Raw genomic sequence first — 23,070 nt, 5'->3', positions numbered from 1 at the left:
AAACAACACACAAAACAAAATGTACAATCAGCTTGTGCTTGCCCTCATGTCAGTTAAATCTAGAATCATCCAATCTAATCTAATGCCCCAACATTTTATCAGTAGAAAAAAAAAGTCAAGATGAAAACAGGTGCAGTGTATGTAGTAGTATGGACAGCTTTGCACTGCTGTCCAAATCAGATATCTCACAATCTTTCCAGAGGTCTTGCACAAACTGGCTGGAGGAATTGTTGAGCAGTGCTGTGACATTGTCATTTAGAGGGTCCATGTTCTTTGTCAGCCAGGCTGTGGCATTATAGTCTACCTAAAAACAAAACAGCACCAATGTTATGTAATGAGCTTCACTGAAACATGTTTTTTTCCCAAGATGTCTGCAATCAGAACCATTCTAAACATCCCCGTATACTCACCTTCCCGGCATAATGAAGAATTGAGAACTCAGTTTTGTCTTTAAGCTGCTTTGGTTTGGCGAATTTGACGTGGTTCCCTTGTGTGTTCAAGAGTTTCTCCACGAAAGAGACATCTGTGGCTTTGGGGAACCAGCACTCCTCGTCCAGCAGGGCCAGGATACCAGGAGGGTTGTTCTGCAGAGAATATGCAATGGTAACTAAGTCTGGCCAAAAATAAGACGTATCCTACTAAATCCCTAGGTATCTCAGCAAGGTCGGGGAACTTATTGGGCTTAACCGTTAAGAGCAGTGGATTTAACTGACACTGGGATCTTATCATCTCATTACTTACTGGCCTCTCGATGAGCTCAATGCAGGGCTGCAGGTCGAGGCCGAAGTCGATGAAGTTCCACTCGATGCCCTCCCTCTGGTACTCCTCCTGCTCCAGGATGAACATGGTGTGGTTGAAGAGCTGCTGCAGTTTCTCATTGGTGTAGTTGATGCACAGCTGTTCAAAGGAGTTGTCCTGCAACAACCAGAAGACAGAGCTGAAGACACAAATCGCACACATTATCTTTTGTGTATCTTTCGCCGTTTGCCTGGTCACATCTGACTCTTCTGTGTTCAACATACCTCAAAGATCTCAAAGCCAGCGATGTCGAGGATTCCCAGGAAGGAGGCTCCCTGGCGTTTGGTCTTGTCGAGGGCTTTGTTGACTCGGGCCAAGATCCAGCGGAACAGTCGCTCAAACACGGCTTTAGCCAGCGCTTCGATAGCAAAGTCAGCCTAACAAACACGCAGCAAATAAGAGACATTGTTCAAACACTGGTCTTGTACATTTATTCTTATGCTTTCATGTGGTTTATTCCTTGTAGTACCTGCTCTTTGGTCTGTGCCTTCTGCACCACCTCTCTGCCCACTTTGATACGAGGGGTGAGGATGGCTCGGGTGAAGTCTGTCACATTGATGCCTTGAAGGTGGCACACTTTCTGGGCCGCTGGAGAGACAAGTAGAAACACAAAATTTCATGTTTCTTTCTTGAATGCATACATTTTGCTCATTGCTGTACATTAAAAACAGGGTGAAAGTGGATCATAAATTACAGCTTGTCTAGTCAGTAAAGGCTGATAACTGTATGCTAAAGGACTTTCTAATAGTAAGTGGTGTCTAACCAGTGTTGTCTGGCATAGTGGCCTGTTCCTGGTTCCTCTCTTTCTTGAATTCAATGTTCCCCAGCTGCATGACTGTGGAGCAAACCTTCAGGATATCTGCAACAGAAAAAACAAGCGTTAGCATCACAGGGAATCAGCAGCAGAAACAAATAGATGTATTTTATAGTGTAGCACAGTGCCAATAGCATGTTGACATGCATCCAACAGTGAAACTGAGTTAGTTTACACTCAGTTGCAGCGGTGGGACCTGATATTAACTATAATGAGGCTCATCTGGAGGGAATGCTGTTGTATTTGTGATGGCATCCAGACACAAAATAACAATGTCAGTCATGTACCAAATAGTCTAACAATATTAAAAGATGCAGGAGTGACTGGACACGTGAGCCACCGTATTCATCATATTATATCAAATTTATCACTGATACCAATTCTCTCCTCGTCGGTGATGCCCATGATGTTCATGGCCTCCATGGTCTCTTCGAACATCTCGTCATCTTGCTGTCCAGTTATCTGAACATGACCGGCACTCAGGAAGCGGTAATTACTGAAGGGCTCCAGAAGAAGCTCCTCTGACAATAAAACACAGCAGATTAAACAGTTAGTGACTTGAGATTTAACTTCTCATGAAGTTGTTGCTTCTGAGAGCAAATAACATGAGTGATCATCGACAACACACAGCAGGACATCTTTCAGCTTTAATTTGATTGTTGTGATTGAACATTGGTTCACCACTTGAGGAAATTCTAAAACTTCATAGCCTTAAAATGCAACAAAAACATGAATGGAAGTTAAACAGAAACCAAAATTGACTTTTCCTTTCTCCTCACTAAAGTTTGGAGTTGAGAAAGAGTACAAGTGACTTCCACATGACAGAGATGATATATAACTGAGCAGTAATAATATCAAGGTATTGACGGGAGAAAAGATGTGATTTGCACGTAAGTTTGAGAGTATGATGTGTTCATGGTTTATGAACTTTCTCATCATCTCACCACGCAGTTTGTCTTTGGCACCAGCAATCATGTAGTAGAAGATGTGAAAAGCTCTTTCTGTCTTCGCCTGTCTGATACAGCGAGACTTCTCCAGCAGGTCTGAGAACAGTCAGCTGTTAAAGAATATACAGTAAATGTGCTTTTTGCTCAGTATAGAAATCTCTGTTCTGCTCCTAAAGATACTTTCTATAAGGAAAGAAGATCAGAAGTACCCAAAATAAATTCTTATTGAGTAGTTTTTAATAGCTAAACCTACAGAAGATGTATAGATACAAAATACACACATTTTTCTTCTTTTCTGGTTTGAAATAAACATGTTTTAATTTTTATTGCTGAATATTATTCAAAAACAATATTAATAAACCCCTAAGTTGAAAAAAAGAGAAAATCCTCACACAAATAAGAAGGTATTATTCCATGGTAATGTTAAAAAGCAGATGGTGTGATGACACCCATTAAATTTAACTTCATGGGGAGATGAAGCATCTTTCTGAAAATTTTGGAAATCTGACAAGCTGTTTTCATCAGGAAGAGCAAAGAAATGTCAAAGGCTTATAAATAAATAAGGATACAAGTCTCAATGTTGGCTCCAACAATGTAGCCGGTCACATCAAAGTTGATACGGATGAATTTTCCCTGTGAGAGAGATGATGAAAATAACAGAAATAAATGGTATAAAAATAAACCAGAAATACAGTTGACTTAAAGATGCAGAATAATCATAGCCATTTTCTCAAATATCAAACTCACAAATCGGGAGGAGTTGTCATTTTTGATGGTTTTAGCATTTCCAAAGGCCTCCAGAATGGGATTGGCCTGCAGGAGTTGCTTCTCCAGCTCCCCCTAGTGATGACAGTGATACACAGAGATGTCAGTATTCAGCACTGAATGAGGTGAAGGTCGGTTGGATGTTTGGTGGAGATGATGTGGTTCAGGCTTGGTGTTGGTTAGGGGAACTTTACTTAAATTATATTAGAGATGAACGAAAAGAGAAAATAAAAAACACAAGACTAAGGACTGAATTGGCTCTTTGCCAATCAATAAATATCCTGACAAGTAAATCTATAACGAGCTGTGAGAGGATAATTTAACTCCAGACTAATCTCCTACAGTATATTATGTAACACATACACATGACCTGAAGACCATCAGCTTTGAGAGGAATTGGTAAAATGAGGAGAAGCTGCTGCTGATGACAACAGGGAAACAGAGTGAGGGAATGAAGGTTATGTTGGGTCAGAGAAGGCATCCACGTACTGCTAACAGCACAGAACCCTTGATGAATCCCGACAAAGTCTGCATTCGGTGTGTTGGGCGAATTGAAAATGATTGTGATTCACAAACAGCCCTCTCTGCGAGATGCGATTTGCTTCCAGCGTGACTGCAGAGGTGGTGGAGAGCTGGCGATGGTCGGTAAATGAGGTGGACACCCCGTCACTGTTCATCAAGCTAATCCACCTGATCAAAGTGGTCTGTCTTAGCCTGCATCCAGGTCAGGTGCTGCAGACCTCTGCCTAAACTCCCTCGATAAAAAAGCACCCTCTTTAGCAGCTTTGTAAACCAACTAAAGCCAGGACGAAGGAGAGGAGCACGGCTGGTGTTAATATTAAGATCAAAAATGGTTAATGGTGAGATGAAACTGATGAAGACAAATGATGCACAGGTTCAGACATATGGTAACTTGTGTGTATTTGCTTAAATTTATATGTTCTTACTAATGAAGATACATTTTATTCAAAAGTATGTTAAAAGAGTGTAAAATAAAGGCTAAAGTGTCACATGCCTCTTTTGGATAATTTGACATATTTTACTGATAATTTTGCTGTCATGTTGGGTAAAGTCTAACCATCAGAACAGCAGATTTTTTTCAATGTTCAAGGAAAAACAGGAGGATACAGACCCGCTGAAGAGGTGCAGTTCAGAGTTGGCAAAGCAGAGAGGAAGGTCCTGTTTATTTAAAGTCACTGGGGGGAGAAAAGGGAGAGAAAAGAAAAGCAGAGACAGAGCACAGCAAGACGACAGAGAAAGTTACAGCTGATGGGAAGGATTGTTCTTTGAGACTTTCGTTTAAGCACAAATACTTGAGAAAATAGATGAGCAGCAGGAATCAAAGAAGCAAGAAAAAGAGATCAACCGAATGCTATTTCTGTTCAGACGAGGTCCGTGGGAGTCTCGAGGTCCTACAGGGCATTATTTCCTCTGGGAAAAGCCTCTCTTTGACCAACAAATTGCTCGTTCAGATACATACCCACGAAAGTAGACTAACACCTTCACGTTTGCTCAAAAAGAGTTTTTAACAATGGCTTGACTGAGTTTTAAAAGTCAGTAAAGACTCACGATGAGGTTTTTTTTTTCAGGAACTCAACAAACCACAGGATCCGCTGGTCCACATCATGGTGAAGACGAGGAGGACAGGGAGGTAGGTAGGGGGAGGAAGGGGGGAGGCCGGTGTTTGATAGACAAAAACAGGAGATGGGCATGCTCACACGGTGCACGATTGATCTGTGAGAGACCCGTTCACTGTCAGGGACGTTTCAGAACAATCTCCGCTGGCAGTGAAAGGGTGTCCATAGAAGACGCATGACACAAAAAGTAAAACCTCAACATAGTAACCAGTTCAGGAGGCAAAACTAGACGTCCGTCACTGAGGTCTGGAAAGTGACCGCGAGACAAAACTCTGATGAAGATCATGCAGCCTAAATCAGCTCTGGTTGATGACGAATGTTAGGGTCAACACCATCTACCTGAAGAGCACTAAGATTCTTGACTAAATGGTGTAGATGTTTTCTTTTTCCAGTGACACTATCTTCATGCACTTTTTCTAATCTAAGGAACACACACGAACACCACACACAAAAACACACTCCAGGCATTCCCCTTTACTCACGTAGGCAAACTGTGATCCTGATTGTTGCTATTTGAAAGGAAATGGTAATATACAGGATTAAACTGGGCAGTTTTCCTACATATGTCAATGTGTGAGGGAACAGATGGATGACAGATCGGAACCAACATGACGTCTTCACACTTACAGCGCTGGAGTCCTTCTTGCCTTTGTGTGAGGAGGCAACGACAGCCAGATACTGGATGACCTTCTTGGTGTTCTCCGTCTTTCCGGCACCGGATTCACCGCTAGAGAGGAAAAAAAGTGGGATTAAAAAATACAGAGGAGAGATGAGAGAGAGAGAGAGCATGAAGATAAGCAGCACTGACAGGTTCTCTGTTCACAGTTCAATAACCGCGTTTCATGGAATGGAAATCATGTGCAGCAGAAACAACAGCAGCGACGCCTGGCTCAAAGCATAATGTTATTGTTTGGTTGGTAGTCGGGCTGTTTTTTCAGGACTGATACCAATTAGGAAGACCATTAACTAATGTTTGCAGTATAGATGAAAATATTGGTATAAAAATTTAGAATAGCACAAACTCTGATGCAAAACTTGCTTGAAATGGTTTTGTTTATTTAGCTTTTATATGTTTATTTATAGGAAAGTTTTTCAACATTTATCCTTTAGTGTTGATTGACTGATACTTGTGATGTGCAACCAATCAGATCAAGCTGTGGGGGACATTGTTCCAAACCACAGAGTGACTAAAGATAGAGAGGAGGCTGCATCAGAGCCAAAGTAGTTTTTATTGGGAATGAGTAAAATACTAATCATCTGAAAAATGCTGAATATCAGATCTGATAATCGGCCAATAACGGATCGACTGCACTGATTCTTTAACAATCGCTAAACATTTAAAGAAAAATGGGATATAAAAGTTCAATTCAACCACTTTGAGTATTTTAGAGATTCATATGAAAACAATGACATTTTGAAAAATTATTTATTTTCTTTGTTGCTCAGAGTTACCTGATAAATTGCAAACTCTTTTTCAGAAGTTGCTTAATTCGCTTAGCATAAAGACAGAAACATTGACAGTTTTTTTTTTTAAAGAAAATGTTCTTTTTCTAGCATGTCTGCTTTCATTTGATAGATGACAGTAGCGAGAAAGACAACTGTCCCCCCACCAACTTCAGATTTTATGCTAAGCTAAGCTAACTGGCTGCTGGCTGTAGCTTCATATTTACAGTACGGACATGACACTGGTATCTTTTCATCTGACTTTCAGTAAGAAATCTCTCAACACTCTAAATTTACATTTATTGCTTTTAATTCATGTCTGCAGCTCTGATCTCGCGACATGACACCAGTGTGTATACACAGCTGGATGAAACCTCTTATTGCAATCAACAATTATTAGGAGTTATATGATAAAACCCATCAGGTTTGTCAGAAATCTAAAACATATGCTACCTTTTAGAGATAATATATAACTCAAACGTTTTCAAACAGAAGCAAGAACAGATTCTTTCTCTGCAGAAAATGATCCTGAATGTTTGAGAGAAAGTTGAATGATCCCAGAGCCATCAGAGCTCAGTCGTGGAGCCATAAAAGGCATGAGATGCTCTGCGTGTGAAGGTTTGGCCGCTCAAAGGGGAATCTAACTACTCTGTCCTGCTCAGGTTTGGTGGCGACAAATGACATCCAGGCTCCAGATGTTACTGCAGGATAAATTCTAGTGAGTTTTTCCTCCAGGTTGTTTATCAGACCGTCTCATCCTGCACAGGCTGCCAGGCTGCTTCACCTCAGTGCACTTCACATACAATCATAGGATTATTTGAAAGGATATACATAATATTTCATCATTTTGTTAATATTAAGATATGCTTTTATCTTTTGTTACAGTTCTGTGGAATTGTAATCTTGTTTCCTGTAAATTATTGTGCATTTTAACACCCCTGTGTTAAAAAACAATACGTGACAACACCTGAAAAGTGAGAGGATGTGTTCTAAAGGGTTAAAAATCCACAAAACAGACCACTGAGCAAAATTCCCACAATTCAGAGGGCTGAATTACCGGCATTCTTTCATTAATGCATCTAAAGACTTTAAACCCTCAGCAGGGTCACACAAGGATGCAAATCTGTGCTTTTCACCAGCATCCTGCTACTTTACGGCCAATATGCTCATTTCCTAAGTCCAGTTTTTTTTACACCAAGGAAACTGTTGACCCGGCTGAGATGCAATGTCAACATCTCGAGAATAGATTTAGTGGCTCCCAGCAATTTCCCATGGCAAATTCTCTCTAATGTGTGCAGGATTATGCGGAATATTATCACCATTAGGATCACCAGAATACACTCAGTGAGCAGAAAATATAGCTTTTAAAATCTAATACAATGTGATGCTCCATGAAAATGTGACTTGAAACTGTATTAAATTCGACATTTTGTGATAATATTAGAGGTGATGTTGTACTAATAGGTTAAATTATGACAATTCTTTCATAACTTAAATAACAACAGTTGAAACTCAGCCATTAAACTAATCTTTTTTGCTCCCTTTTACTCACTGTGGACTGATTTTCCACTGCAATATAAAGTCCTGCACCTCTACGGAAACAGCACAACCATGGATTGAAGTAGAGAGAACTTGAACATGTCTTTTATGTAGAAAAACAGCGATGGACTCCAGGTGCCCACAGGTGTTACCAATAGTGAAAAAATGCTGACCGTACATATTGACTGTTGCTCGTAGTTGAGTTACTAATGACTTTGCAGTTCTGACTAGGAGTGCAGAATTTTACACAATCTGATTTGAGCTAACTATTTATTTTTGTCAAATTCTAAACATAACAGAAATAATTTCTCAGCATCCACATCACACAGCAGGATGGGTGTTGCTGAAAAATCTGCATCTCACAAAACACACCACAATACATAAATAAGTTAGAATAGTTACACAGAGCAAATTTATGAAATAAGCTTCTCTAAAATCTCATGAGACAAACCTTATGACAGAAGAAATGAATCATAATACATGTTTTTGAGGGGTTTTGGTTGTTCTCAATGGTTTTCTTTTTTCTTAGCCATATTTTACACTTATGTGGAACTTCATTTTACAAACTGCTATCCTGTTTCCCTTCTTCTAGCTTTTTTTAATTTTTGTAAGTTTAAATTTAATAATAAATGTCACAATTAGAGAGTTCAAGACTTCAGCATCACTTATTGTATAAATGGAAATATAATGCAAGATGTGCCTGATTTTATAAACAACTGACGCTTTAGGATTGACTGTTTTGCTATTAAACTGTGATTGACTTCATCTAATCTGACTGAAAAAGTGTGAAAGTCGGCTTAAAACAGGAAATCCTCCCAGTTACAGCTACACAAGTCTCCCATGAACACAGAGCAAATACTTCCACTGAACAGCAGGCTATAAAGATGCGAGCCTCCTATTATGGGTGGCTATTAAAGACACATGTACATTCACACGTGGGAGGAAAATGTCATAAATGACATTCCATGTAGGAACATTTCTCCCTTTTATGGCTCCAGAAGCCTGCTGACGCTCAAAAAAATCTCAACAACCACATGGACCCGATGTTCCCGAAGAGGCAGAGTTTGTATTTCAGTTCTGCTGTGTCATATCACTTCCAGTTTATCATCTTAAACAGCTAAAAAAAAGCCAAGTGGTTCATGTAAATCTCTCACATCAGCATCAAACACTACAGTCCTGTTAACTACTAGACCTCCTCTCCATAGACTGGGATAAAACTTCTCCAGCTTCCCTCTGATAAAGAACCTTAATAGTTGAGGAAATGGTTTGATGTGATCAAAGATTTTGCTGCATCCTGGTTTCAAGAAATTCATAGGAAAAAGAGGAAGAGCCTTTTCTCTCACTTCCTTTGTTGAGAATACGGGGCAGTCAAGGTTCTGTGGTTATTTCTGAGATAATAAAGGAAATATAGCAATCTGTACGTGACCTGGTAGCTGCTGATCAACCAGTTTAAATGACTGTAGTGGACTAAATAGAAGAAGAACACATTGGGTCCATTTAAGGTGACATATTTGGAGCATCTTTTTTTGTTTTTAGAATCCAAACTTAACCAGTTTATGTCGTACATTTACACTGGAAGTCTATAAACATAGAGCACAAACCAGAGGGATTTTCACTATACTAGTATGTGAGGGCAGAATTTGTGGCAAAGTTACCTAAAAATGAAGCCACAAAGCACACCAAGGAAAACTAGCTAATTCATCATTTAACTTTGTTTTCTATGAAGCCAGGCTCAGGTCAGTTCAAAGATCAGGTAGTCACTGCCAGAGAAAATGAGTCAGTTTGTCTCTGGACGTCCCGTCAAAGTTCCAAATAATTAGTTTAAAACAAATAAACAAACAAAATGGAGCCCAAACATTTGGAGAGCTAATCTGGTTCTCCCATCAGTGTCTGGGCCATACTTCCTGACCGAGGGTCTGAGAGGGGAGCGAAGCCACAGCCCTGTGGGAGCGCTGCGAAAGCATTAATGCTCATCCAGCTTGGCTCCGTTTGAGAACAACACAACTCCACAGCAACACAATCTGACAAACAAAATGATTCTTTTACTGGCATCGGCGGTTGAAACTGGGTGCTAAGAGACCCGAGAGGTATCTCGCTTGTTGGACTCTGTGTTTACAGAAGCATTATGTAACTGTTCTTCCACTCATGCAGACGTAGCCTCCCTTCTTGTGTTTATGTGAGGAAAGATGACACAGGTGAGTTTGGAGGTGACGGATTTTTACTTACGTGCAGAGAATGGACTGGTCCTCACGATCTGCAGAAGCAAAGAGAGTTACAGCGTTAGGTGACGTTTCTAGCAGCTTTCTCTACAAATACACAGTAGTGAGTGTCCAGATAGTGCATTAAACTAGAAAAACGAGGTGGCAAACCAAAGGAATCTTCAGCAACCAAAACCATACAATTATGTGTTATTTATTTTGCATTACAAGCACGAGGGGCTTTTCTTTCTATCATCCTTCCATTTCCACCTTATGTTTGGCATGCAGTGTGCTACCGTGAAACCACAAGCCTTTCTGCAGAAATAAAGATCAATCTAGTGTAAAATTTCAGACACCAGCCGAGACCTTGTGCCTAAAGAAACATGTAAGTCCCACAAATAGTTAGATTTTCACTCATGAAAATCAATTCAGAATGTGCTGAGCAATGAGTCATTGTGCTTCCTCCAAAAATATTCCTGGGAGAATACAACAAGCCCATGTAAGGCTAAATTGTAACTGTATCCTTCAATACGAACCAAATCAGGGGGAGTGTGGGCAGCACTGGTGATGGAGAAATAAATTTGCATTTAGTTTTCGATTGTAAAAGATCAAATGTCAGCCTCTTGAAGCAAATGATGCCTTAGAGCTGTGCAGCAAAAAATGACCCAGAGAGCATCATTCAATGTCAAAATGCTCACACTCTGATTTAACTCATGCAAACGTGAAGGTGTGTCGGGATGTGAGAAGCAGCTAAAATGCTCTCACTTTCCCAAAATCTCCTCACTCCAAAAGTCCAAAGCTCACAAACTGGTCCACACACTCTCACAGAGTTACAGAGCGCAGCCTCCCCTCAACTGTAAACTAACTCGGATGCCGTTTCTCCGTTTGGACTTGACTTTGGCTGCTGTTCCTCTGGTTCCATTCCTTACATACACACACAAAATGCAGCCTGTTCCCTCTCTGTACTTCCTAATTAAGGCAGAGGCAGAAAGAGAGAGAGATGTGGAAAGATAGAGGGAGAAAAAAGACATGAGAGAGGTGGCCAGACTTGTGAGTTTTTGTAAAATATCCAAGAACAACGCTCACTTTTCCATCAGCGAATGAGACTCAGAGAGGAGAGATGTTTTTGTGAGAGAGATTCAGCGATGTGACATAAATCTGATTACAAGAGAGCGTCAAAGTCACCTGTAAATACCTTGGGAGTACAGAAAAACAGCACATCAGTCATCTGCTGCAAGGGGGGACAGCAGACTCCAGACGGGAATTTCACAGTTTTATCTCCCGGACATCAAAGACTGTAATACAGTTTTGGAGAACTGGGATCTCCACCAAGATTGAAAGAGAAATGTTTCAAAGCTTAGGAGAGTTATCTGGATTTACTGCAGTTATGCGCCACTTCCACTCTAATGTGTGAACTGTCCATACTGCAGCGCTCAGTGGAGAACATCCTGCATTATTAGTCACCGCTTCATAGGGAAATCCCACCAGTATATCAACAATAACAACTCCCTGCCAGCCACAGTTTCGATTTTAAATAAATGTTTACAGAGAGGTCATGGGTTGTAGTTTTAGTCTTAACCTTTTGGTACTTAGAGTTGCCTGCAAACATTTATACTGAGACCATCCTGAAGTTTTACAGTTCCTGGTTGCTCAGTATTCTTTGAATAACATCAAGAATTAAAAAACAAGTTTCCTATACAAGATAAAATTGAATAAAATATTAACACAAAACCTGCCAGTGGGTTTGGAAGGCATGTTATGTTAAACAAAATGTCAAATTTACACCATTTAGTGTTAGAAACTGTAAAAACAGAGAGAATTGTTGGTTATTCTCGTTTCCGTTAGTTGAATTTACCTTTTGTGATTTCCCATTTTACTAAAAAACCTAAGCACATAATACACTTTATTCTACATGTCACATTTTTAAATTCACCCAAAATTATTTACCTTAAGTAGATTCTGTAAAAAACTAAAAATTCTGCACTCCACGGTTTAACTGTGAAGCCAAAGGTGACTCAGCTGTGACCGACAGACACGTGACAAAAATTCTGAAACTTCATGGCTGAACTAGGTTGAACTGCAGGCCGTGTTTACACAGCACAGATAGTATGGACACAAAATTTAAAGTAAGCATATGTGCACGGAACTAAAATGTTAACTTTCTTTAGGCACATAGAGTCACCATTGTTTTCTAGTATTGTTGTGGGAACTTTGTTGGACATGTTGATTCCAAGTCTTTTCAACTTTTTAAAATAAATAAAGAAATTCTGCTTTCATTTTTTTCTTCATTTTTAATGTTTATAACATTAAACCGTTTAATATTTCTAAGTTCTCGCTACTTGTAGTCATGGCTGCTCTGTTTCCATAAAGATGCAGGACTTCATATTGCAGTGAAAAATGAATGACAGCGAGTGAAAACATGCAGAGTTAAATGCGTTAAAACGTATAAATGACAGCGACATAAAAACAGCAAATGGAAACTTGAAGCTAATCTCCATTAAAAGTGAGAATGATTTGATCACATTGGAGTGCTCACAGAACTTTAAGCCTACATGAGTAGGTTTCTGTGTGTACTGATCTGCAAATTAAAATCGAGAGGTAATATTTTCAGACAGGCTCTGAAACATTGTCTGAAAAGGTTACACTGGTAAAATCTCTGGATTATGTGGAGTCGCATCTTAAAAGTTACCTAAAGATAAATATTTATGTTTCTTGTTAGGCATTTGCTACCTCTCGTTTATATTTTATTCTTATCTTTATTTAGCTGTAATATTTCCTGTCTTTAGCTGCTTACTGAGCTTATTTGACCTACGTATGACTTTCCTCACCATAAGCACTTTAGGCCATGATTCAAAGTGTGAAAGCTAAAGGGGTGGTCCACAAGCTTCAATTGTCATTTCATTTATCATGACCCTGAGCAGATGTTTACATTGAAATCAATGCAGCAAATCAAAACACATTCTTTTTCTTTTGTACACAAAATCCTGTGTGGTTCTCCCATAAACTTAAAAGCATCTCTAACTTCTAAGGTTCTTCTGTAGGGATGAGCTGAAGAAGTGACTCCAAACATGCGCACAAACACCAATCAATCCTCCCCCTTTTTGTTTACTTGTGACACCATGTTTACACACAATAGCTGCAGCGGTAAACTCTAATTTCCTGTATACCGGTTTGTTGGAATTTAAAATCCTCCAATGAACACATGTTGTATTAATGACAATTGCACCCTTTGAGGAAGAACACGCATTATCAAAGGCCTATTAGGATATTTATATTATCAGTTCCAAACTAATTCAGCGAATTAAACACAAACTTGACATTCAATCTGATGTCAAAGTGTATCTATTCACAGATTAGCCTCCTCTGTTTTTCTTTGACCAATGATTTCCAATCAACAAATCAGTTCCCTTAAATTACAGACCCAGTAACCTAAAGAGGTAACTAAAGAAATGCTGACTAAAGCTATAAAGTTAGCTTTCATGGTGTATCTAAGCTGACTTATATGAAATAAGTTGAAGCAACAACATCAGCACAGTCGTAGCAACTATTCCTGTGTATTAGGTCAGTAGCTGCAGTTGTATGGACAATATTTCTTCAACCTAACTGACTTATTAACCATTTACATAGATCCTAAGGAAAGTGGTCCAATCAATATTTACCTTTACATACGTAGAAGCAATCAATTTAACCTTTTTGACATGTAATAAGTGGTTCTGCCCACTGCAAAGTGTCTAATTTGATGGAAATATAACAGAAGAAGCTTTTTTTGACTTTATTGAGAAAATTCAATTAATTTAATAGCAGACAATGATCAAAACAGACCCACATTGTGTCCTAGGAACAATTTTTGCATTTCTGCTCTTTTTTTCAAATAAGCAGTAAACATTCCTACTGCAATCTTTAATAGAAGGAAACTGCAAAAGCACCTTTACAGTTCATCAAGAACGGTAAAGTTGATGCATCTTCTCCACCAAAGATTGACGGTTTAGAGTTGTTCTCACAGAGTTTACTGATCAGGAATGGAATATGTGGTGATCATGTGCAGAAAAAGGATATTTATTCCAACTACAAAGTGTTTACATACTTATAGACGCAAATATTTTCCTGTTGAATGGATTATCAAAATGTTTGATACGAGGTGGTTACATGAGGCATTTTTATTCTGACTGGGCTATTATTTCAATAATTAGTGGGATATCATGTCCACGTATACACAGTTAGAGATCAGTGGAGTGCACACAACGCTAGTATTTTTCCACTAACTGGTTATACACATTTATGTGTCAGTGGGAACATAGCGTAAAGTGAACTGAGATTCTGACTAAGTCACATGATATGTATACATGATATCAGTTCCTGCACTAACGATTGTGCATTTGATAGGAGACGCAGAGAATGAGGGTAAATATTTGTCTATAATAGGATAAGTTATAGTGGATGGACTGACAAACTTGCACATGCTTGTACATATTGAGTGAGTCATAATTTGCTGGGCCATTATTCGACCTGTTGATTAAGTTTGAAAACCTCACGGTGCTGAGAAACAGGACGATTGGTGTTCTTAGTATGTTCTCAAATAAAAACTTCACAGTTCTTAGGTTACATTCCTCTACCGAGCATGTGCCACGTACAGAAAGTACAGCATATAATAAATATTCTGCATGTATTTTACTTTAAAACACCACACAGGTTTTGAGAAACGAATCCAGTGTCTGTCAAACTGTGTTATTTCTTGTTTACTTGTATCATTGGAAGCTATCATTCATTGACAGGCTGAATACCCAAACTGCTTTTGCAGCTCTCTAAGTGTTGTCTGTTTAATTAAGTATCTTTCCAAACATCCTGTTTCTGTTTCATAATGAAACTCATCAAAGCAAATGAGGAAAATGCAATATCAAACCCATTTACACTGACCAAATGAGGAAAAAAAGTTAGTAATTTGAATGAGGAAGGGGAGTCTCTGAAACAGGAAACGTTTTACTGTCCTCCACCCATCTCTCACCATCCATCTCCAGATGTCAACTCCTCTGAGAGATCATCCTCACGTCAACATGAAATCCAGCGGGCAAGACCCCCTGGAAACACAAGAAACTGGTTCTATGGGAAACCAGCTTTCTGAAATCGTATCACTGCAGGTTTTGCCCGGAGCAATTTACTGTAAGCAGAACTCTGCCAAAGCCACTATCAGCACCTCTACGACACATTGACTCTCAAATAGGCCATAAAACTCTCTTTCAGAGCCGTTTATGGTTTTAATACCTTAAAAGCCAGCTTACTTTGTAATGAGCCTGCAGAAGACAGATGGAGCTCTTAGTTTCTCTTGGACTGCACATATGAAACACAGTTCTGCATTTATTCTGGCCACTTTGTGGTTTTATTAACCAATTTGTCAACATGACAGAGCTAAAAGGCTGCCAGCAGTCATCGCTGAGACATCGCTGACAGCTGATACCACAGATCACCACAACAAGCTCTTACAGCTTACAGTTAAATCTGACACAGAAAGCTTGCAGCTAAACAGTTTGTTCCATTACACCATGTTTGAGTTACTCCAGCTCTGATGCTTTATGTTTTACTTTCCCTAGACTGTTATCATTCATTGACTTAATCTGATCAGTTTCAGTCAATGAAAGATGCAGATCATGTCAGAGTGCTCCGAGCAGCTACTGTGGACAGATCAGATAACAAGCTGTTTGAAGAGCTAGCCTGGCTACAAACACTCAATACACCGAAATTACACCATTTATCAGAGCCAGAATCTATAAAAACAGAAGTAATTGACAGATTTTCAAGTTTCCAACAGTCCATGAACTACCCATGTGTGACACCCAGTTCTATCAGGAAACATACCCAGATGTCAGTTTAAAATCATGATGTTGTATCAACTTATATGTCTCATTTAAAATGTATCATTTGGATGAACGAGATCCTGTACAAAACAAAACAAAAAATTGAGCTCCACATTGCGACTGTGAGGCCGTTAGTGTCTCACCTGCAAATAATGTTCACATGACAAAAAATTAGGAACCTTTTGGCTGAACTGCAGGCTGTGTTTACACTGAGCAAACAGGAAACAAGCAAAACAAATTCTAAATGTATAAGTAGTAAAATATCTGTAGTATGTAGAGTGACACTTTTCAGTATTGGTGACATTTGAAAAAAAAATGCACGTGTTGAGTTCAGGTTTTCACAATTTTGGAGAATTAGTAATTGATTACAATAACTCTAGAAATCAAATTAGTTCTTTTTTTCTTTTTTTTATGATTTTTGGCATTATAACTGTGTCATACTACAGAAAATACTTTTTTTTTGTTCCGTTTACTTCTAGCCATGATTGTGTTGTTTGCATAGAGGTGGAGGCCTTTGTATTGCTGTGAAAAATGAGCCCATAAAGAGTAAAACACTGCCAAGTAGACACTACTTATACCTCAGAGGGTTAAATCTCTGGTCCACCTGACTTGCAGTGTGAGAGAAACTTACTTGGGAGACATGTAAATCTAAAGAACCAGGAATAAAGGACAACGAATGAAGCAGGTATGTCACATGGGGAAACTGAGCTTAGTGAAAATCCTACCTTGCATCATGTTTCTGTAGGCGTTATCGGTGATGGAGTAAATATGAGGGGGGACTTCGTGTCGTTTCTTCCCTTTGTACATGTCGATGATCTTCTCTGAGTAGATGGGCAGCATTTTATAGGGGTTCACCACCACACAGAACAGGCCAGAGTAAGTCTGAGAGCACAAAGACGATTTTAGAACAGTTTGTGCAAAACATTTAAAGTGGCAGTTTGAAAGACTTTTTCTTCAACTTAATGTTATGAAGTAAATTTGGATGGCAAAACATAATGGACACCACCAGGGTTTTGATAGATTCTTTATAAGCAGTACTTACACATTGTAATTCTATCTGCAGCTGGGTCTGACATCTCTGAGCAATATTACACCTCAAGTTTCACTAAAGTAAAACAACAACTAGAGTAAACGTGGAAACTCTACCTGGCATTAAAAAGTCTCATTTTGAGAGGAGCCAAAGAAATTAAAAAGGAACAGTGACAGAAACTCAGACAATAGTGAATTTCAGATGGGCATTTACTCAGTGAAGAGAGCTCTAAGACTTGAGTGGGTTGAAAACAACACTCAGTTGACATTATTTCTGCTAGATCAGAAAAAATCAAAACCTGCTGACTTATTAACAAAACCAGGTGTTTTACTTTTCCTTTATCACAGCAGTGAGATTTATATTTGAATCTGGGATTTTTACACTTTTTTGTTGCTTTGGACAGTAAGCAGGCTGCTATAGGAGGCTTTGTTGCTAACATTAGCAAGAATCAATCTAGGAGCTTCTTCTTTCTCCTATTTTCTAGGAGGTGTTGATTGTTTTCTGTTTAATATGACCTTAATATTGCAAAAACCCATTAACGTGCTGCCATTCTGGTCTGCATCAAGTCTTCAAAATTTCCAAACCCTTAGAAACTCTGAGCAATAGGAAATCATTGCAAACTTGTGATAAAAATAAACATTTGGGTGTAGTTCTCCGTGTTTTGGTGTGACATTGGTTGTTTTTCACATGTCTATGTTGAATACTTACATAAATAAGCCCAGAGAAGTACCTCTCTCTCAGATTGTGCAACACCGAGGCCTCGTTCAGGCAGGTGAGCTCGGCCATGTCCTCCACCTTGCTGAACTTGGGCGGGTTCATCTTCTGGATGTCGTCCTTGTTGACTGTCACCTTCTTGCCATTGTCAGCCAGCTCCACCAGCACCTCGTCGCCGTGCTCCTCCTTGACGCTGGCTGCCTCGAAGCCATGCCTCTCCGATGGGATCCAGACCAGCTTCTTGGCCGCCCAGTCGGCCTGAGCCATGGGGCTGTTCAGGAAGTCCTTGTCAACAAAGAGGAACTTCTCGTCCTCAGTCGGGGCCTTGTTGGACATCTTGGCTTGTGGTGGAGGGCCAGCTGAGGGGAACAAAAGAGCTGCATGTTAGAAAAGAGAGAGCAAAATATGGATGTCAGGGTAGAAAGTGAGCAAGGGAGGAAATAATAAAGGAAAGAACAGCGACAGGAACAAAGCAAATAAGGAAGGCTGGAAACAAAGATGAGAGTGCAAAAAAAACAGGACGTGACATTGCAGTGATGTGTCTCTTGCAGGTACTGGTTGACAAAATCTAGTATCCACAGCTTTAACTAAACACTGCAGCATGTGATGAGTCTCCGAGGGCAGCAAACATGCTGGCACAGTCGCCTCCTGCTTTGTGGCTGTAGCTCAAAGAGTTAACATGCTTCATCCATCGGGGAGTTCCAGAGTGCAGCCATTCTCACAGACCTCCACCCCCTCTCAGCTCCACACTTTCACACACACCACAAGGGAAACGCACAAACAATTCCCCTCCCTTAGAAAGACTGAGGCTGGGAAATTAATTTTAATTAACTCTGCAACAAAGAACTATTAGATTTTATCAACAGCTTTATCTGAAATAACCCTAAACCATTAATACTAGCTGGCGTTCACTCGCACACAATCATCAAGTCGCTGCTTAATTGACAACATCCATTTTTTCCACGTCTTTCGCCCTCCATCCCTCTCCCTCTCTGTCTCCTGCTAGGAAGGCTTCGGTCTCGTGCTGCGATGACCATATATGGGCTCCTTTCTCTGGAGCTGGGCTCTTTTCTGCGGACCTAAACAGCGAGGCAAGTGAACTCCCAAACAAAGCCCATATAGGGAATAGTATGTCTCTCTGCCGGCCTTGTCGTTTACTCCAAAATGATAACAGCGAAGGCAGAGAGCCTGAGGGGGGCCCGGGGCTTTAACAGTCGTGCTTCACATGGGCCCCTGGTGGAATTCATTTTTAAATGCAGCAGTCAGTGGTTAAATTATGAACAAGTGTCTGGGACCGAAGCCGTGCCTGGGAGTGGTGCTTGCAGTGGGAGGTTATTTAAAACACAAACAAGGGGAAGGTGCAGGAAATGTGGATGCACCTCACTCTACAGTACAAATACAGCATGTTCTATATTGTATCCTACACTAACTGCATCTGCTACTGAACAAACTTGCTCCAGTGACTCTAACACAACTCCAAAACTATACTACAGAGTATCCTGAACTCCTGAGCAGGAAACTTCATAGTTCCTAGATTACCACCTCTCCACCTCTGTGCACAATGACACACACTCTGAGTGGGAACTAGGCAAAAAAAGCCACTAACCATCCTGAGAAAGCATTTAAACGTGCCCCTGGGACCTGCAAAATCAAACCACCCAGAAAGTACCAAAAGATAAATATTAACTTGCAACAGAGATACACACTTCCTATGAGTTGGATAAGTCCTGTGCACACTTCTGACTGAATAAAAAAGCACCAGCTGATGGTTTGATGATCAGTTATTTCTTTGCATGAAAGTAAACAGACTTTTCCCAACACTCCCCTCCCCATCTTTAAGTATCTGCAACCAATCAAGGTGCTCCTCCTCAACCCCGCTAACTTTTCTCACCAACTTGGCTTCATACCTCTGTAAAGCCTCCTGTCTCTCTTTCTGTTGTGTTAACACAGTGTGTGTTCAGTCAGTGTATCTTGAAGACAGCTGTCTGAAGTGGGGTTGACAGAATCACATGTTGATACACACTGACTGAAGGGCTCACAGCCACAACAAGGCTACATTAGTCACCACATGCATTTTTGTTTGACTCAAGACTAAACTACCCATACTGTGTTACAAGTAACATGTTCACAGACATCCCATAATACGTCATAACCACACCAGAACATCCCACAGAACACAGAGACTCACTAAATTCATTGTGAGCCATCAACTCAAAGCAGTTCCTGTAAATAGATCCTTCTATTATTTGCAACAATTACTCAAACTCATGATAAATTCAATATACTGGCTGATTATTTTTCTGTCAGATATAATAAACAAGTGGAAACGTCACCCAAGAGCCTAAGTGACCTTTCTATTTGTGGCTGGGAGAGGTTGAACTGCAGGGCCGGCGAACGGTTTTACTCATTTCCTCTCTCACATGTTTCAAAACCATTCTTTCTCTTATCATCTTATGAATAAAACCCTGATACACCTGGGTTGTCATTCCTTTGTACGGCGAGGATTACAGCATGAGAATAATTCAATTATGTTTCCCAAAATAGATGCTTGATTTGTTCCAGGGAACCGTTCTGCTCATTCCTCGACTGCAGAACTGTCCAGTTTAAGACCAGACAAATATGGAAGCTAAATAAACTTTCAACACATAACTTCCTTCTCTTACAGTGATGCCTCAATGGTTAAAATAATAAGCGAAGGCATCTGGATTAAAGCAGATCCACTTTATTGCTGCCTAAGTAATCATAGAGTCTGACAGAGTGATAAACTGAAGTTTAATGTTAGTGTTACTTTGGACTAACACATTTGTAGGTCAAAAAAAAAGAACACAGCTGCAGCAAAGTTGCAGAAATGTACTGCTTAGTTGCAGATAATAATTAAAGTCATAAGTAAAGACTGAAATAGGAATATCAAGATTAATATATATACATATATATGTATATACATATATATACATATATATGTATATATACATATCTATCGATCTATCTATCTATCTATCTATCTATCTATCTATCTATCTATATATATATATATATATATATATATATATATATATATATATATATATTAAATGTAACAGCTGTCATGAGTCACTTCCCTGCATCTTCATATTCAACATGCATCACAGACGTGCAGCTTAGTGAGACCATATTTGGGAAACAGGAAACTCCATGGTTAGAGGCTCAGATAGTCTGACTTATTTCCTCTTTCTTTCTACTGTACTACACTATACTGCTGCATGTAGCCATATGCATATACATAAAATTCAGTTTATTAGATTATTACACAAAGTTTACACTCTGGCAAACAGTATTCAACAGACATACAAGTGTTTGCATGCATGTCATGTATTAATACACTAATTACATGTACTGTTGACCTGAGACTAAAACTGTGGCGTTTTGTTCAATTATTGATCCAGAAAATCATGCAAATTGACAACAAAAGCTAATCAAAGTTTTGTAGCGGTAAGTTAAAGTTTCATCTGAGCACATACAGGCAAATACATGCGCAAAAATCCCTCTTTCCGAGGTCAGCAACAGGTGCACCACCAATATGTCCCTCTGCAGTAAACGACATACTCACATAGTGCGAAGAAAGTTCAGGGCAGCTTTGGATTCGGAAAGTTACAGTTTTGGAGAAGCCGGCGTTGACGAGGTACTCCAAAAGCGAACAGTCCAAATGACCCCCGTCAATTTCCAAGCCTTACCATTTAAACTGCGCCCTGCTGCGGGAGGGTGGAGCCGCTGCAGACCCTCCTCCTCCTCCTCCTCCTCCTCCTCCTCCTCCTCCTCCTCCTCCTCCTCCTCCTCCTCCTCCTCCTCCTCCTCCTCCTCCTCCTCCTCCAGCATCGTCCGTCCGCAGCAGCAGCAGCAGCAGCAGCAGCATCCGTCAGCGGCGCAGGAGGCAGCGGACATGCGCACTGCGGACACCAGCAGGGTTTTCCAGAGTCGGAGCTGAATGAAGAGACGCTAAATGGAGAAGAAAGCGCTGCTGATAAAGTCACAGAGGATTAAAAAGCCGCATGAAACACTCCGCGATAAAATGGAAAACACTATAACTTTTGCATGTTTGTGCTCACTGTTCCAAATGGACTGGCACCTGCACAGAGACGTGGAGTTTATAATACAGGGGTGCATTTGGGCTCTGTTGTCACATTGTAGCTGTTTATTAAAGTGAGGTTATGTAACTAAGTGAATGTACTTGTAGCATTCACTCTGGAATAGTTCATTGTTGGCCATCAGGAATCCCAGCACCTGCCAGTCACAATCAGTCACAGTCACTCTCAACACCTGAGCCAATCACCGGCAGTCTCTCTCCCACCTGGAATCCACCCCTGTTCCCTTGTTTGAAGTCCATCAGCTTCATACAGTCACAGACAGTCACTTGAACAACAGGATCACCCCACACCACTCATCTCTGGAAACCATTCACTTTTTCACAAGCCTGGAAACCTGGAAATCACAGCATCAAAGAGGACGTGAGTTCAAACTCCTGTTAAGCATGTTGGAAGTTGGTTGATATCATGCCATTGTTCATTATAATACTCATGCTAATGCTAACAGGCCTTCAACTGCTTTTGGATTTCTGGATGCCACCCACCTGAACCAACATTGTGCTGAACATTGAATATTGGTGAGCAACTAATGGAAAATGTGATGAATGACTGATGATGATGCTGATGAGGATGAGGATGATGATAGTTATGAAGCCTGTCTGCTGAACAGGTTAGATTTGAACTGATGGCGAGCTACCCTGGACCAAACTGGAAAACCGTCTGACAAGTTTCACCCCTCCCTTCCAGAATGGTGTGGTAGGACTTGTTGGAGATTTTGAAATTGTTTGGAATTGTTTTGTGAATCGGCTTACCTTTCACTTCAACTATGAATTGTCAGTGGACTATTGATATTGAACAAAGCACATAGTCACTTTATATTGTTTAAAGTGAAGCTGCTTATTGTGGTTTGGATTGATTGAAGGATAGGTGAAGGTTTGATTTTCTGATTTTGATTTTCTGTTCTTGTTTTGTATTTTTGTGTTGTTATTTTGATCATTGTTTTGCCTTGATACATTCAAGTATTTTCTGTTGATTATTTTAATACATTACCGGTAACCTACTTTCTGTGCTTTGTCTTCATTAATTTTCACCCAGCTCCCAGAGCCAGACCTTTTCATAGCCTAGCCCTTAGCCCACCTAATGGTAGCCTATTTCCATTTGCAAGTGCTACATACTCAAAACCAGTACGACTTTAAAGTACTTTAATATTAATTGATTGATAAAACAATATGTAAGTACAGTAAGTAATATTTGATCAAATTCTGAATTTTTTCAAAG

The 23,070-nt window shown here is 39.9% G+C and overlaps 1 protein-coding gene across 3 annotated transcripts in view; it reads right to left on the bottom strand.

The window, feature by feature from the left end:
- myh11a (myosin, heavy chain 11a, smooth muscle) overlaps window positions 1-21,477 on the bottom strand; it is a 33,858-nt gene extending 12,381 nt beyond the window's left edge. For 2 of the 3 annotated variants that reach the window (XM_023289421.3, XM_023289423.3), the window contains exons 1-16: window positions 21,321-21,477; window positions 17,729-18,093; window positions 16,716-16,872; window positions 10,170-10,197; window positions 5,589-5,688; window positions 5,444-5,470; window positions 3,307-3,399; window positions 3,129-3,192; window positions 2,557-2,655; window positions 1,990-2,133; window positions 1,562-1,657; window positions 1,268-1,386; window positions 1,023-1,175; window positions 742-915; window positions 411-584; window positions 190-304 (exon numbers count right to left, since the gene is read on the bottom strand). In XM_023289421.3, the coding sequence (XP_023145189.1) occupies window positions 190-304; window positions 411-584; window positions 742-915; window positions 1,023-1,175; window positions 1,268-1,386; window positions 1,562-1,657; window positions 1,990-2,133; window positions 2,557-2,655; window positions 3,129-3,192; window positions 3,307-3,399; window positions 5,444-5,470; window positions 5,589-5,688; window positions 10,170-10,197; window positions 16,716-16,872; window positions 17,729-18,070 (1,885 nt within the window). In that variant the 5' untranslated portion in view covers window positions 18,071-18,093; window positions 21,321-21,477. The remainder of the gene's footprint in view (window positions 1-189; window positions 305-410; window positions 585-741; window positions 916-1,022; window positions 1,176-1,267; window positions 1,387-1,561; window positions 1,658-1,989; window positions 2,134-2,556; window positions 2,656-3,128; window positions 3,193-3,306; window positions 3,400-5,443; window positions 5,471-5,588; window positions 5,689-10,169; window positions 10,198-16,715; window positions 16,873-17,728; window positions 18,094-21,320) is intronic. The other variant, XM_023289422.3, reaches the window with a different exon arrangement.
- Between the last annotated feature and the right edge of the window lie 1,593 nt (window positions 21,478-23,070).

Source organism: Amphiprion ocellaris, chromosome 4 (assembly GCF_022539595.1).
Source record: "Amphiprion ocellaris isolate individual 3 ecotype Okinawa chromosome 4, ASM2253959v1, whole genome shotgun sequence".
NCBI lineage: Eukaryota > Metazoa > Chordata > Actinopteri > Pomacentridae > Amphiprion > Amphiprion ocellaris.
The sequence above is the reverse complement of the archived record's forward strand: the minus strand, read 5'-3'. Positions and strand labels throughout refer to the sequence as shown.